The 15,838-nt window shown below is 41.3% G+C and overlaps 1 protein-coding gene across 1 annotated transcript in view; it reads right to left on the bottom strand.

Moving 5' to 3' along the window:
* The window catches only part of rnf180a (ring finger protein 180a), a 124,323-nt gene that overhangs the window by 89,552 nt on the left and 18,933 nt on the right, over positions 1-15,838 (bottom strand). Inside the window, exons 2-4 of the mRNA XM_067995190.1 lie at positions 13,569-13,694; positions 12,217-12,312; positions 1,868-2,926 (exon numbers count right to left, since the gene is read on the bottom strand). Of these exons, the coding sequence (XP_067851291.1) occupies positions 1,868-2,926; positions 12,217-12,312; positions 13,569-13,679 (1,266 nt within the window). The 5' untranslated portion in view covers positions 13,680-13,694. The remainder of the gene's footprint in view (positions 1-1,867; positions 2,927-12,216; positions 12,313-13,568; positions 13,695-15,838) is intronic.

Raw genomic sequence — 15,838 nt, 5'->3', positions numbered from 1 at the left:
CTGTGGCTTGTACCTTTTGTGATCAGCCTAAGATATGAGATTTTGACCTGTCATTGTTCATCAAATCAGATTAAACAAACATTTCTTATGGTTAGGTGAAAAAACAGATTTCAGAACTGATTTTTATCCCAACAGAAGACCAATTTCAAAGTATGGATGGTGTTTCGGTCGATCAAATGAGAAGTTTGAAGGCTACGGACAAACAGAATAAATAATGGAGGAAAAGAGAGTGAGACAATGTAAGTGAGGCTAAAGTACAGTTTTTAATAACTGTTTTAATTGGAATATTAATTAATAGTAATTAATATTCCAATAATAGTCATCTTAATGTATCAGTATTGTTACTGTGTTATATAATTATGTACTATAGTGTCTAGAACAAAATCTTAAACATTTGTGCCACGCACGTGCTAGGTAATGACCACTACAGAAAACCCAACCGCATCCCCCCCCAACCTTCAATGGCATCGCTATTGCCATCCCCCACACCACTCCCCCCCACCCTCCCCATCTACATCCTAGAGGTCACCATCGACCAGAAGCTTAAATAGATCAGTCATATCAATATTATGGTTACAAGAGCAGGTCAAAGGTACTTTGTGGCAAGTGCTTCACCTCCTGAATCTTCTATACAAGATTTAAGTCAGGAGTGTAATGGAACACTCACCATTCGCCTGGTTGATGCAGCCGCAACAACACTGAAAACGCTCAACATCGTCCATGACAAAGCAGTTCACTTGTTCAGCACCCCTGCCACTGAACTCAATATCAACCAATCGGCACATTGCAGATGTAGTACATACTATCTACAAAATGCACTGCAGCAACTCACCAAGCTTGCTTCGCCAGAACCGATAACCACCAAGCACGGAAAGAGCAGTAATATAATGGGAACACCAACAGCTCTAAGCTCCCCTCCATGACAGACAACATCCTGGCTTGGACATATATTGCTGTTCCTTCATCATTGCTGGGTCAAAATTCTGCCATTCCAACTGATATCTCCAATATGCATTCAAGCATTTAAATCCTACATTAAAGATCCTGTGCTCACCGCAATACCAATTTTCAAAGTAAACAACATCCAGTCTTTAATCCACTGCATGAAGATATGCTTCCCTTCACTACAGGCTTCTCTTATACATGGTTCAAGCTTTAGTTTTTTGTTTTCTTTGTACTGTCTTAAGGTCCACAACGGGACCTACACCTTCCTTTAGCAGGTGCAGCGTCCACTAGGCTTATCAGAGGCGAGCTGTGCTGAATTCCCAGAGAAGTATGGGAATGCCCCAAGACACACTCCCCAAGTGCCTTCTCCACATAAAGGGCATGGACAGAAGTGTCTGGCTCCTCTGCAGCGCAATTTCCTGGGAAACACATGGAGAGAAAACTCAGAGCATCCAAACTGCGCCCCCCCACCACCACACTGCCAGAATAGTGGTGTTCTAAACTGCCGGAGTTCTAGCTGCCCCCGTCTGGAACTTCCAGCCTCATATATCCCACAGCCTCTAGTGTATCCTCTTAATATTCAGCATTAAAATTTACTGAGCATTTTTACAATATTATATATAAAAAACTAGACATTAGCTTCAAAAATTGCAGAGAATACTAAATACACTACAAAAAAGTGCTGTCTAATAACTACTATTTAAATGTGAATTTAAATTATCACTGCATCAAAATACAGCTTTTGCCTTTCAGGAATAGTTTCATTTTTATTTTCATAATTTAAACTGAAATTATGTTGCAGGTGGTGTTCATTAAATATTAGAATTTTTTAAATGCATAATAAATGATTTTTCCTAATATTCAGCCTGATATTAGCATTACTTGGCTGAATGTAGGATAACTTGGACTTTCAAGCACCCACCTGTTTCTGTTCCTTCAACTTGCTCTGATGCCATCGCTCTCGTCTCCGTTGTTTTCTTTTCAAACTCTTAAGTTTGTTTCTCTGTCTTTTACTCAATGTTCTTTCACCTAGAGGGGAGAATAAGGGAGTGCATGGCGCTGAATCATTACAAGGATTTCTTGTACCTGCATCACGTCCTTCCTCCCTCTCCTCTATGTCACTTGCTTCAGTACTCGAGTCAGGTGACCAACCTCTAACAATGGCAGAAACGTTGGCAACTTTGCTCCTGCAATGTCTTGGCACAGATGGCCCAGGATCTAAATCTTCTTGTGCTTCTGCTATGAGACCATTACTGAATGACTGAGGACATGACATAAGATCAGTCTCTACAGTGTATTGATTCTGAAAGGCATAACCGTTGGATTCTTCACTTACAGGTAGCTGCAGATTAGCATCTTCTACCAATGGAAACTGTCTAGGATCAGCAATCTCATCTATATGATTCATTATAATTCCACAAGATGAAGATCGTGGACACAATCCATGAATGCCAGCAAAACTAACAGAAGCATCCTTTGAGTTTGTGCTGTTAAAATCCAGACTGAGAGACTTTTTATGAAAACCTTTCACTGCACATCTGGCTCTCACTGGCTGTGAAGCAGAAGAGCATGGCTGCGGATAAGCTGCTTTGAAGTTAAATTCATTGCTGTCAACTTCTACCATTCCTCTACTGCGTGATCTTGCCTCCAGGCAAAGTGCATCAGTTATTCTTTCACGATCCATCTTTCTCGAATGGTGTAAAAATTCTTTATGTCTGTAGTGGGACATGCTGTTTTCTGTCCCATGCTCCATGTTCTCCACAGTTTCTAACTTGTACATATATTGCACTTTCTGCAGGGATGTCACCTTTGCAGACTCACTGATTCTGATTAAACGTGGTGCTTCATAGTCAGTACGACTCTTACAGATATGTACAGTCACTGTCTGTCCACAAGGGCATTTGGCATTGCTGACAAAGTTAAAATCCCCCAGACGGGCCCCACAATGCAGGCAGTTCAGCTTCCCAATTGTCCACCATGACTATGGAAAAGAAACAGACAACAATCTGGTCACTGTAACAAAAAAAGCGGGAAAATGGCCACATCAACTCTTTCATTCAATTCACAAGGTCAGCTTTTCTTTTCTGTGTGTAATGTAGAAACTAGTACAGCACAGAAAAGCCCACACAACAGTGAGGCCGAGATACCTGATGTAGCAGATTGTGTTGTTTTACAATACATCAATGCTGCAGACTTTAGAAACATATGTTGTCACTGATGTTAGGATTATACAGCAGCACCTGAAAATTCCACACTATATCATGTCAAATGAAAAAAAGAGCAACGTACAATGCCACCTTTAACAGTGAGGAATGTAAGTAGCTTCATGAATACAGAGCAATGTTCACATGCACACCACTGATACAAGACTGTAAGAGTACACTGTAGGCTTTCAACGAGATCGCAAAACTAATTCACTAACCTACAAAGTACTAAAAAATAACTCAATCTTTGTCTAGCCCAAAATACTTACTAATTAAAATGCTGTGTAGATGCTCTATCACTATTTCAGAATCCTCTGAAAAAACATTTAAGCTCTTTGAAAATCATTGTTAATTCGTCAAAGCAAGCACTTATATTCCATCCATTTCATGCCTGAAGAATAATCCTTTTTTGTTTAAAAATGGCACCAATCACATCCTGATCACAGTGGGTGAAGATTTCCCACAGTACTTACTTTAAAGTTTTCTATTCTGCATCCTGCTCCAACCTAAATAGGGATTTTGCTGTACAGGTTTGTGTTCTCATCAGCCACATTCCAGATCATGTAAAAACTTGCCCTGTATTCCTGGAATGAAATAATCCTATAAAAGTGCTGAGCAGTAACACTATTTAATGGAAAGGTGGTAGAGGTTCTGGGTATTGTGGATGCAGGAAACTTCAAAAAATCTGCAGTCCTTTAAAAAGGCAAATTAAATCCAGTCAATTGCCATTAAAGGGACATTGTCACTGCAATGGAGGAAGAATGAATGCAACACTAGTGGAAAAATTCCATCTGATTATATCATGCACAAAGAATATAATCATGTTTCTCAACGTGAAAAAGAAAGCTTTGGTTTACAATGCAGATGAAGCCTTTTAAGGGCAAACATATAACCCTTTAAAATAACTAATCATGGGATCCCATTGGAAGGGGGTCAGGGAGAGACTTCTGCACCAAACCCATTATGATCGCGACCTGGCTGATTATTTATGCAGTGTGGGTTCCCGGCAGGAATTGCACCAGCAAGATGGAGCCCTCTGCTGCTGGAAAGCAAAATTCAGCACCAGAGGAAGAGGAGCACTTAAAAGGAGGCAGAAGGACCCAAAAGATTTTTTTAAAATTTCATAAAGAGCTCTCTATGAGCCGCAGGACTTCATTTATAAGGTAAGGGGGTCTTAAGCAAGGTGAGAGACGCCTACTATTGGACCGTCAGCCTCCAACATGCTGTTCAGCGGAATTGCAGCTGCTACCCAAGAGCCTAACTCTACTCCCCGCCTGGCAATCCCTGTGGGTGACAATGGCATGGACCGAAATCAGTTGCTTTGGTGAGCATATCTGCCTGCTATCATTTGTGTATGGTGGGGCAGTGAGAGGGCCCCCGTGGCCTACAATGCCGGGGCGGGGGAGGGGGCAGTAGGACTCCATTCCCAATTTTTCTGCTGTTTTCACCAATTGTTTTACATTCCCCTCAGGTGGGTAACTTTGTAAATTTAATTAATCCTTCTAAGAATCATGACCTTTGTTTTCAGTTTTTGCGGGGGGGGGTGGGGGGGGGGGGGAAGATGACACTTTCTCAAGACACAGATTAGGGTCAATGCCTGGTTTCAGAGGTAAACTGAGTAAAATTCCCATGGTGGTCTGGAAACACCCCAAGGCACCCCCCCAACACCCCTCCCAAAGTAGCTGTGCAATGTTATGGGGGTGAGCATAAAAAGCCCACTGACTCCACCCCCCCCACACCCAAACCCGAACAAATTTTTCAGGATGGTGAAAAATGCAGTTACCAAGTCCATTTTGCCATAGCACAACAGTACATATTCTACACATTTAGCAAAGCAGTCCTTGTCATCTAACTGTTGAAGAAAGATTTTAAAATCTAAGTTCACTGATGTGTTGGTAGACTAAGGCACTGCAATTTGAGAAAGACAAAACAGGGGTCTGCACTTGCTTGTTCCCTATATGGTGACCACCCAGTCTCAGCTGTGATGCACAGATTTGGCACTAAGTGGGGGCGGGGCACTTCCCTTCAGGGAACGAAATTAAATGGAGGGCAAGTCAATTATCATACTCATAAACCTCCTAGAGGACAACACAAGGGCATATGAACAAAATAAATGGGAGAACATCGTAACAGTAATAGCATATGATTCAAATGGAATCTGTTTTTTTTAAACCTTTAATGTATCTATCACAAAATAAAATGTTAATCTGTAGCTGAAGAAAAAAAAATTACAGAAACTTATCAATTACAGAACAGTACAATTAGTACTTTCAAATCCTTACATTAATGATGTCCTGAATATAACACAGCAAAACTTTTGTGGTTAAGAAAAATAATTGTTAACTGCTGCAGAAACTAGTACTCAACGGAGAGTTAATGAAAGAACCTATACCATTAAAAGACAGAACTGAAGTACAGGCTAAGATTCCCTCTCTATTTATCAAAGTAAACACAGCAAAGGAAGACGGATCTAAGAACAGTAAAATTGGTACTTACTATTTACTTTATAAAAAATGCTATTTAATCATTTTGGTTGTATCCTGCTGATGTCCATTTTCACTGCCACAAGTTACAAACTATTTTTTTAAAATTTAGACACTGAGAAAGCATTAAACATACAAGACCTTTTCTACTGGTGCAACATTTCTTCCATCCTGTAAATTTTACTTATTTGCTTCTACCCCATTTTTGCAAGATATTTTCTCCCACTACCTTATGTTTCCCTACTATTCTCTAGCCGAGAAGACTGGCAAATAACATGATCATTGGTCATTCCTTAAGTGACTCAAACTTGCTGGGTTTGAAATATCCTCCAGTTTTTAAAAAATTTTTCCCCTCTGTTGGGGAAAATCCTCACCAATTCCCTTTCCTTATGCTGCGTGTGTAGGTTCACCCCAAGCTGAGATTAGGAAACACGGAGTGAAAAATTTCATTCTATCCCCCTATATTGTGCTATTGCACTACAATGTGGTGGCCCACCTCCACTCAGTGACTCCCCTGATAGGCGGTGTAATAGTGCACCATGTCATCCCTAGTTGCCCTTAAGGACTAATAGACAACCACGTGTTGGCCAGATTAGGCAAGTGTGGCAGCAGGCCAGTTTATCAGGTCTACTGAATTCAGCTTCACAAATTGCCAAGTTGAGATTTGAACTTACAACCTCTGAATTGCTAGTCAAGAACCATAACCATACCTTACATCGTTCCTTAAGTTTTCATTTACTAAATAACCCTTTCTCTATTGAATAATGAAAATTAACATAAAACTGATGTAAACAGCACTTTTCCAAATTATTTTCTTTTTTTCCCCAAGTTAGACCACGCGTTCATAAAGTCCTCTTTCGATAGGAAGAGGGGATATTCCAGTCTACAGACATTCATTGATGGTTTAAGTTATCTGACGTGCAAGTGCACTTAAGCATCATAGGATAGAAATTCTTCTGCAGAATAGTATGCTTCATCAATATAACAAAGAGCATACTAAGGGTGCAATTATACTGTAGGTATGAATATCAGATCGGTAGCTGCCTTATCCGTTCTTGGCAGCTGCCTTATCCGTTCTCGGCAGCAGTACCTTATTTCACTACCTGGCTGCAATTGGGACTGTATAAGCAAAGCTGCGTTCCTGGTATTTAAAATCTAACGCTCTGAAATTCAGGGTCAACATTAGTCTGTTGCCATGCTTTGGTTTGGAAAGCTGTACTGACTATCATCATATAAGATAGCCTTGTGTAGTTCTAATCTTCAAATTGATACATCTATCTGTTTGATGACTATATGTTTACCTTTTCTGTACATGTAAGAACAGCTTTTGTTAAAAGACTCATTAATGCTGAACTGGTGTGAATTAGTGTAAATCAATAGTGCAGGTCATGACACGGCATGATTTAATAGCCTTTTAGCTGTAGGATAAAAAGTGAAACCTTTGTAAAAGAATTAGGGAAGACCTGGGTGCTAATCACCCTACGACTGAGCTCAGCAACTGTAACGTGAGGTCTCCCGCAGCCTTTACATCATCATTGTCTGTGAGTATCATTCTCTCCAATAAAATCTATAAATGAAGACTCTGCATCTAGAACTTTAATTCTTGGCACAGAGACAACAGCTCCAAGTTTGTCTCTCTTGCAGTATTAATTAACACAAAAAGAGACAACTACTGTGCGACGTCACAGGTGAGGCAGGAGAGTCCGAGAGGTGAGCACAGTATAAAAGGAGAGACCGAGAGTGGGAGGAGAGTCTGAGAGTCTAAGGCAAGTCATGGCAGCACAGCTTGCACCCGTGATATGCTCCTCCTGCACTATGTGGGAAATCATGGACACTACCAGTGTCCCTGGCGACCATGTGTGCAGGAAGCGTGTCCAGCTGCAGCTACTGGCTAACCGTCTTTCGGAGCTGGAGCTGCGGGTGGATTCGCTGTGGAGCATCCGCGATGCTGAGACTATCGTGGATAGCACGTTCAGTGAGGTGGTCACACCGCAGGTAAAGATTACGCAGGCAGAAAGGAAATGGGTGACCGCCAGGCAGAGTAAAAGGACTAGGCAAGTAGAGCAGGAGTCCCCTGGGGCCATCTCCCTCTCAAACAGATATTCTGCTTTAGATACTGTTGGGGGAGATGGCTTATCAGGGGAATGCAGCAAGAGCCAGGTTCGGGGCACCACGGGTGGCTCTGCTGCACAGGAGGGGAGGAAGAAGAGTGGCAGGGCTATAGTGATAGGGGATTCAATTGTAAGGGGAACAGATAGGCGTTTCTGCGGCCGCAAACGTGACTCCAGGATGGTATGTTGCCTCCCTGGTGCTAGGGTCAAGGATGTCACGGAGCGGCTGCAGGGCATTCTGGAGGGGGAGGGTGAACAGCCAGTAGTCGTGGTCCATATTGGAACCAATGACATAGGTAAAAAAAGGGATGAAGTCCTGCAAGGTGAATTTAAGGAGTTAGGAGATAAATTAAAAAGCAGGACTTCAAAGGTAGTGATCTCAGGATTACTACTGGTGCCACGTGCTAGTGAGTATAGGAACAGGAGAATAGACAGGATGAATGTGTGGCTGCAGGGATGGTGTAGGAGGGAGGGATTTAGATTCCTGGGACATTGGGACCAGTTCTGGGGAAGGTGGGACCTGTACAAGTGGGACGGGTTACGCCCGAGCAGGACCGAGACCAATGTCCTCGCGGGGGTGTTTGCTAGTGCTGTTGGGGAAGGTTTAAACTAGAGTGGCAGGGGGATGGGAACCTGAGTGGGGAGTCAGAAGGGAATAAAATTGAGACCAGCAAGAGAGGGGAAGACCCAGGGGAAATCTACAATACAAATAGTACAAACAGTTGTTCAAGAACAAGTGAGAGGGAAAAGCGTAGAGCAGCGGAAAGAAAGTGTACTTTAGGCACGACAGATAAAATAAAAACTAGAAGGCGTAAGGCGATTAACCCAGCATCAAAGCTGTGGCAGGGGGTTGGGAACCTGAGCAGGGAGACAGAGGAAAGCGTGTCAGGAAGGGACAGAAGGTATGGAGTAAAAGGTAAAGTGTTAAAAAAGGAAAAAGCAGGAACTAAGTGTCACAAAACATATTTGAAAGTTCTTTATCTGAATGCACGTAGCATTCGTAACAAAATGGACGAGTTAACGGCACAAATAACTACGTATGGGTATGATCTTGTGGCCATTACTGAAACATAGCTGCAGAGTGACAACGACTGGGAATTAAATATGCCAGGGTATTTAACAATCAGGAAGGACAGGCAGGAAGGAAGGGGAGGCTATGTTAATAAAGGAAGGAATCACTGTAATACAGAGAAATGATATTGGGACAAAGGATCAGGATAATTAAACAGTTTGGGTAGAGATAAGGAATAATAAGGGGAAAAAAACACTAGTGGGCGTAGTATATAGGCCTCCTAATAGTTGCAACTCTGCTGGAAGAAGTATTAATCAGGAAATAGTCGGGGCATGTAATAAGGGAACAGTTATAATTATGGGGGATTTTAACTATCATATTAACTGGACAAATCAAATTGGGCAGGGCAGCCTTGAGGAAGAGTTTATTGAGTGTATTAGGGATGGATTTCTTGAGCAGTATGTAACTGATCCTACAAGGGGGCAAGCAATCTTGGACCTGGTCCTGTGTAATGAGCCAGGATTAATTAATAATGTCCTAGTTAAGGATCCCCTTGGAATGAGTGACCATAACACGGTTACATTCCATATCCAATTAGAGGGTGAGAAGGTTGGTTCTCAAACAAGTGTACTGAGCTTGAATAAAGGAGACTATGATGGTATGCGAGCGGAATTGATTAAAGTGGACTGGGAAAATAGATTAAAGGGTAAGACGGTACATGAGCAATGGTGTTCATTCAAGGAGTTATTTTACAACTTTCAAAAAATATATATTCCACTGAGGAAAAAAGGGTGTAAAAGAAATGACAGCCATCCGTGGCTAAGTAAAGAAATCAAGGATAGTATCCGACTAAAAACAAGGACATATAAGGTAGCCAAACTTAGTGGGAGGATAGAAGATTGGGACGTCATCAAAAGACAGCAAAAAGTAACTAAAGGATTGATTAAGGAAGGGAAGATAGATTATGAAAATAAATTAGCAAAAAATATAAAAACAGATAGCAAGAGTTTCTACAGTTATATAAAAAGAAAAAGGGTGGCTAAGGCAAACGTAGGTCCCTTAGAGGATGAGACCGGGAAATTAATGGTGGGAAACATGGATATGGCAAAAATGCTGAACAAATATTTTGTTTCAGTCTTTACGGTGGAGGGCACTAAGAATATCCCAACACTGGACAAACAGGGGGCTCTGGGGGGGGGGGAGGAGCTAAATACGATTAAAATCACTAAGGAATTGGTACTCAGTAAATTAATGGGACTCAAGGCGGATAAATCCCCTGGACCTGATGGCTTACATCCTAGGGTCTTGAGGGAAGTGGCAGTAGGGATTGTGGATGCTTTGGTAATAATTTTCCAAAATTCTCTGGACTCGGCAAAAGTCCCGGCAGATTGGAAAACTGCTAATGTAACACCCTTATTTAAAAAGGGTAGTAGGCAGAAGGCTGGAAATTATAGACCAGTTAGCCTAACATCTGTGGTGGGTAAAATTTTGGAGTCTATTATTAAGGAGACAGTAGCGGAACATTTGGATAAACATAATTTAATAGGACAAAGTCAGCATGGCTTTACGAAGGGGAAGTCATGTCTGACAAATTTGCTTGAGTTCTTTGAGGACATAACGTACAGGGTGGATAAAGGGGAACCAGTGGACGTAGTGTATTTAGACTTCCAGAAGGTATTCGACAAGGTGCCACATAAAAGATTATTGCTCAAGATAAAGAATCACTGGATTGGGGGTAATATTCTGGCATGGGTGGAGGATTGGTTATCTAACAGGAAGCAGCGAGCTGGGATAAATGGTTCATTCTCGGACTGGCAACCAGTAGCCAGTGGTGTTCCGCAGGGGTCGGTGCTGGGTCCCCAACTCTTTACAATCTATATTAACGACTTGGAGGAGGGGACCGAGTGTAACATATCAAAGTTTGCAGATGATACAAAGATGGGAGGGAAAGTGGAGAGTGAGGAGGACATAAAAAACCTACAGGGGGATTTAAACAGGCTGGGTGAGTGGGCGGAGATTTGGCAGATGCAATACAATCTTGGAAAATGTGAGGTTATGCACTTTGGCAGGAAAAATCAGAGAGCAAGTTATTATCTTAATGGCGAGAAACTGGAAAGTACTGCAGTACAAAGGGATCTGGGGGTCCTAGTGCAAGAAAATCAAAAAGTTAGTATGCAGGTGCAGCAGGTGATCAAGAAGGCCAACAGAATGTTGGCTTTTATTGCTAGGGGGATAGAATATAAAAACAGGGAGGTATTGCTGCAGTTATATAAGGTATTGGTGAGACCGCACCTGGAATACTGCATACAGTTTTGGTCTCCATACTTAAGAAAAGACATACTTGCTCTCGAGGCAGTACAAAGAAGGTTCACTCGGTTAATCCCGGGGATGAGGGGGCGGACATATGAGGAGAGGTTGAGTAGATTGGGACTCCACTCATTGGAGTTCAGAAGAATGAGAGGCGATCTTATTGAAACATATAAGATTGTGAAGGGGCTTGATCGGGTGGATGCGGTAAGGATGTTCCCAAGGATGGGTGAAACTAGAACGAGGGGGCATAATCTTAGAATAAGGGGCTGCTCTTTCAAAACTGAGATGAGGAAAAACTTCTTCACTCAGGATGGTGGGTCTGTGGAATTTGCTGCCCCAGGAAGCTGTGGAAGCTACATCATTAAATAAATTTAAAACAGAAATAGACAGTTTCCTAGAAGTAAAGAGAATTAGGGGTTACGGGGAGCGGGCAGGAACTTGGACATGAATTTAGATTTGAGGTTAGGATCAGATCAGCCATGATCTTATTGAATGGCGGAGCAGGCTCGAGGGGCCGATTGGCCTACTCCTGCTCCTATTTCTTATGTTCTTATGTTCTAAGTCCAATGGGCTCTCTGAGCATTTTCTAAAGGCTGGCTGGCCACTGAACTTGTGTGGTTAAATGAAGCAATGTGAGAGTGCCTCCTGAAGTAGTATTACAACATTTTCCTTTGGCGTCCACTCGAGACTGACTGGGCGCAAGTATAGTGCAACTTTGCTGAAAAGCACCCTAAAAGACTTGGCTCATACATTGAGTACAAATGTCCAGTCAAAACTGTAATACAATCTAAATCTTGTAATTGACAGTACAACATTGTAGTTCATGGAACGTTGGCATAAAAGGATGAACAATAACTTTCAGTTTACACCATAGTAGGGAGTAAAAGGTAAAAGGTAACATACAATTCAGAAACATTTTTCAGTATTACAAACTTAATTCAAATTTTTGTTAATTTAGCTCTGTGATTGTTTGAACATGACACTGCATCTGAATTTTGATATAATAGCTCAGTGGTTGCTTACTTAAAAAGGAAAACTGTGTACCCAGTTCTGATGGCAGATGGCACCCAAAACAGTAACCACTGCTCCAAATGCTGACTGTTCTGCTATGTACTTCCAACATTCTCTATTTTTATTACAGTAGTCTTTACCTTCTCTATCTCTTTTGTTATCCAACCTGGAAGTGCCTCTAAATTCACATGCCAAACCATGCAGTTGTCTTGCCCAGCAGATTCTTCAGCAGCATTCTAGAATAAAGAACAATGAGATCTATAAAATTTCCCAAGGCACTTCACAATGGAGAAGTGGAGGAAACAAACACCAAGTGTGATTTAGATAAATTAGCGACACGTTCAGTCTGTTATGTAAGTTGTACTGTTGAACCAGACTATTTTCTTCCTCTTAATTCGCTACGTCTCTGAGGCTGAAAATCTGAAGGGGGGGGGTGTAGCCCATTTAATTGGAGTGAGAGAACCTGTCGGGGAAGATGGGAAAGACCTGCTTGGTGGGGGGAGGCGGGGTGAAGAAAAGAGGTAAAACGAGGACGTCCTCCCCTGTTGAGGGGAAGAGGTGGGCAGCAGATCTGACTCTGCCAGAAGCAGTAGAGGAGAGTTAATTACTGTAAGGACTTAGTGAGCCCATGTTAGAAAGCAGCCTAAGCTTTAGCTGATGATGAATAAATTCACTAGTATAAAGAAAGTTATACACAAGCATATTACGTAGCCAACTTGAAATCGATTTTGATATGATCAAATTTCACAGCTATGTTGTTGGTTCACTATTCTAATTCAGGTACTGGTGTCCAACTAGTGTCTGCACTCTCAGAGACAAATAGATTTGTTTTGTCACATATAGATATCACCATGATACCAACTTCATACTTGTGCAGAGTTTATGGAATCATAACATGACTATCTACTTCAACTGTTACTCGGCATCCGTTCGAAACATTGCTGTTTTGAGGGCCGTATTTGTAGGATTTGTATGAAGTATCTTTTATGTACATTCTGCAACAATTTTTTTTGATTATCCTTAAAAAGAAACCTTTGAATACCCGGCCACATCAAGTTTTATTTAACTGCCAAATAGGAATTGATCTTAGGATGCTCTACTGAATTTAGATGAAGTAATACAGCAGTATTTGAGTCAGCTGGCTGTTTCCTTACGAGCAGTTTAAGACAGTAATAGTTTCAGCTTAGGAGGTAAACTTTTAACAAAAAAAAACATTAAAGAAATCAAAAATAGTGGATCAATAAAGCGTTTCTTTCATTACATTGTCCCCTACAATGTCATATAATGTTTGTACAATGATCTGTAGCATTTCTCATGAACTCAATTTACAAGCATTTTAAAAAACTCATCAGCAGTATCCATTACATTATTTACTTTGGAAGAGTATAAAACCTGCTACAAAAATAACAGTGACATAGGAAGTTGCTAAATACAATTCCACAATTAAGGGAGACCACGCATATGTTACAGAATGATCAAAGATGAACTGTACCTGTGATATGGATGGCTGCATCCCACGGGAAGAGGACAAACTACCAGCACCCAGCACAAATCTTCGACATTTCCGGCAACGTAGAACGCCTTCCATTATGTGAATTCCCATCGGATCCTTATTTGTCTATAAGAGAATTAGCACAAGAAAATTACAAACAACTTGTGGAGTACAGGCATTAGAAATAATCATGTGGAAGCATAGTTAAAATTGAACTTTCTGGCAACCATTAAGGTCCTAAGCCACAGTAAATCAACTCAGAACACTAATTCTCATTAAAACACACACATCTGAAATGCCTGTAAAAATATTTTCCATCGCAGGCCTGTACTTCTATGAGAAGCCGCAACCGAGACTTTGAGGAGTTCCCAGAGCCATTATGCTCAGCTAAAAAAACTAACCAAGTTGTAATCTACAGCTCACAGCAAACTTGGTACCCATATCTTGCAGAAAATTTATGATCATCAGCAAAACTGGCCATTCACAAAGCATGCCAGGATTTGCAACTTGTAAGGCATGCTCCTGCTTAGGAACATAGGAACAGGAGTAGGCCATTCAGCCCCTCGAGCCTGCTCCGCCCATTTGATAAGATCATGGCTGATCTGTGATCTAACTCCATATACCTGCCTTTGGCCCACATCCCTTAATACCTTTGGTTGCCAAAAAGCTATCCATCTCAAATTTAAATTTAGCAATTGAGCTAGCATCAATTGCCGTTTGCGGAAGAGAGTTCCAAACTTCTACCACCCTTTGTGTGTAGAAATGTTTTCTAATCTCACTCCTGAAAGGTCTGGCTCTAATTTTTAGACTGTGCCCCCTACTCCGAGAATCCCCAACCAGCGGAAATAGTTTCTCTCTATCCAACCTATCTGTTCCCCTTAATATCTTATAAACTTCGATCAGATCACCCCTTAACCTTCGAAACTCCAGAGAATACAACCCCAATTTGTGTAATCTCTCCTCGTAACTTAACCCTTGAAATCCGGGTATCATTCTAGTAAACCTACGCTACACTCCCTCCAAGGCCAATATCACAGTACTCCAGGTGCGGTCTAACCAGGGTTTTGTATAGCTGCAGCATAACTTCTGCTCCCTTTACTCTAGATATAAAGGCCAGCATTCCATTAGCCTTATTGATTATTTTCTGCACCTGTTCATGACACTTCAATTATCCATGTACCGTAACCCCTAAGTCCCTTTGGACATCCACTGTTTTTAACTTTTTACCATTTAGGAAATATCCTTTTTTGATCCAAAGTGGATGACCTCACATTTGCTTACATTGAATTCCATTTGCCACAGTTTTGCCCATTCACCTAATCTATCAACATCCCTTTGTAATTTTATGTTTTCATCTACACTGCTTACAATGCCACCAATCTTTGTCATGATGTGGAGATGCCGGTGATGGACTGGGGTTGACAATTGTAAACAATTTTACAACACCAAGTTATAGTCCAGCAATTTTATTTTAAATTCACAAGCTTTCGGAGGCTATCTCCTTCCTCAGGTGAACGATGTGGAAATGAAGTCCTCGAAATGAAGTCGCATTTATAATTCACAGAACAATGCTTGGTGATAACAGACAGTTTTTTCAACTGCCCGTTGCCAAGGCAATCAGTGTGCAGACAGACAGGTGTTACCTGCCAGGTCTCAGAATATACAAATCACCAAAAAAAACAACAAACAAAAAAAAAACAGAGATAGAGAGGTAGAAACATAGAAAAGACAGCAACTGACCCGTTATATTAAAAACAGATAACATTTGTTCGCTCGTGGGGTAACGTGTAGCGTGACACGTTACCCCACGAGCGAACAAATGTTATCTGTTTTTAATATAACGGGTCAGTTGCTGTCTTTTCTATGTTTCTACCTCTCTATCTCTGTTTTTTTTTTGTTTGTTGTTTTTTTTGGTGATTTGTATATTCTGAGACCTGGCAGGTAACACCTGTCTGTCTGCACACTGATTGCCTTGGCAACGGGCAGTTGAAAAAACTGTCTGTTATCACCAAGCATTGTTCTGTGAATTATAAATGCGACTTCATTTCGAGGACTTCATTTCCACATCGTTCACCTGAGGAAGGAGATAGCCTCCGAAAGCTTGTGAATTTAAAATAAAATTGCTGGACTATAACTTGGTGTTGTAAAATTGTTTACAACCAATCTTTGTGTCATCGGCAAACTTCAATATGAGACTTTCTATGCCTTCATCTAAGTCGTTAAAAAATATTGTGAATAATTGAGGCCCCAAGACAGATCCCTACGGGACT

This window comes from Heptranchias perlo, chromosome 1, assembly GCF_035084215.1.
Source record: "Heptranchias perlo isolate sHepPer1 chromosome 1, sHepPer1.hap1, whole genome shotgun sequence".
In the NCBI taxonomy this organism is placed as follows: Eukaryota; Metazoa; Chordata; class Chondrichthyes; order Hexanchiformes; family Hexanchidae; genus Heptranchias; species Heptranchias perlo.
The sequence above is the reverse complement of the archived record's forward strand: the minus strand, read 5'-3'. Positions and strand labels throughout refer to the sequence as shown.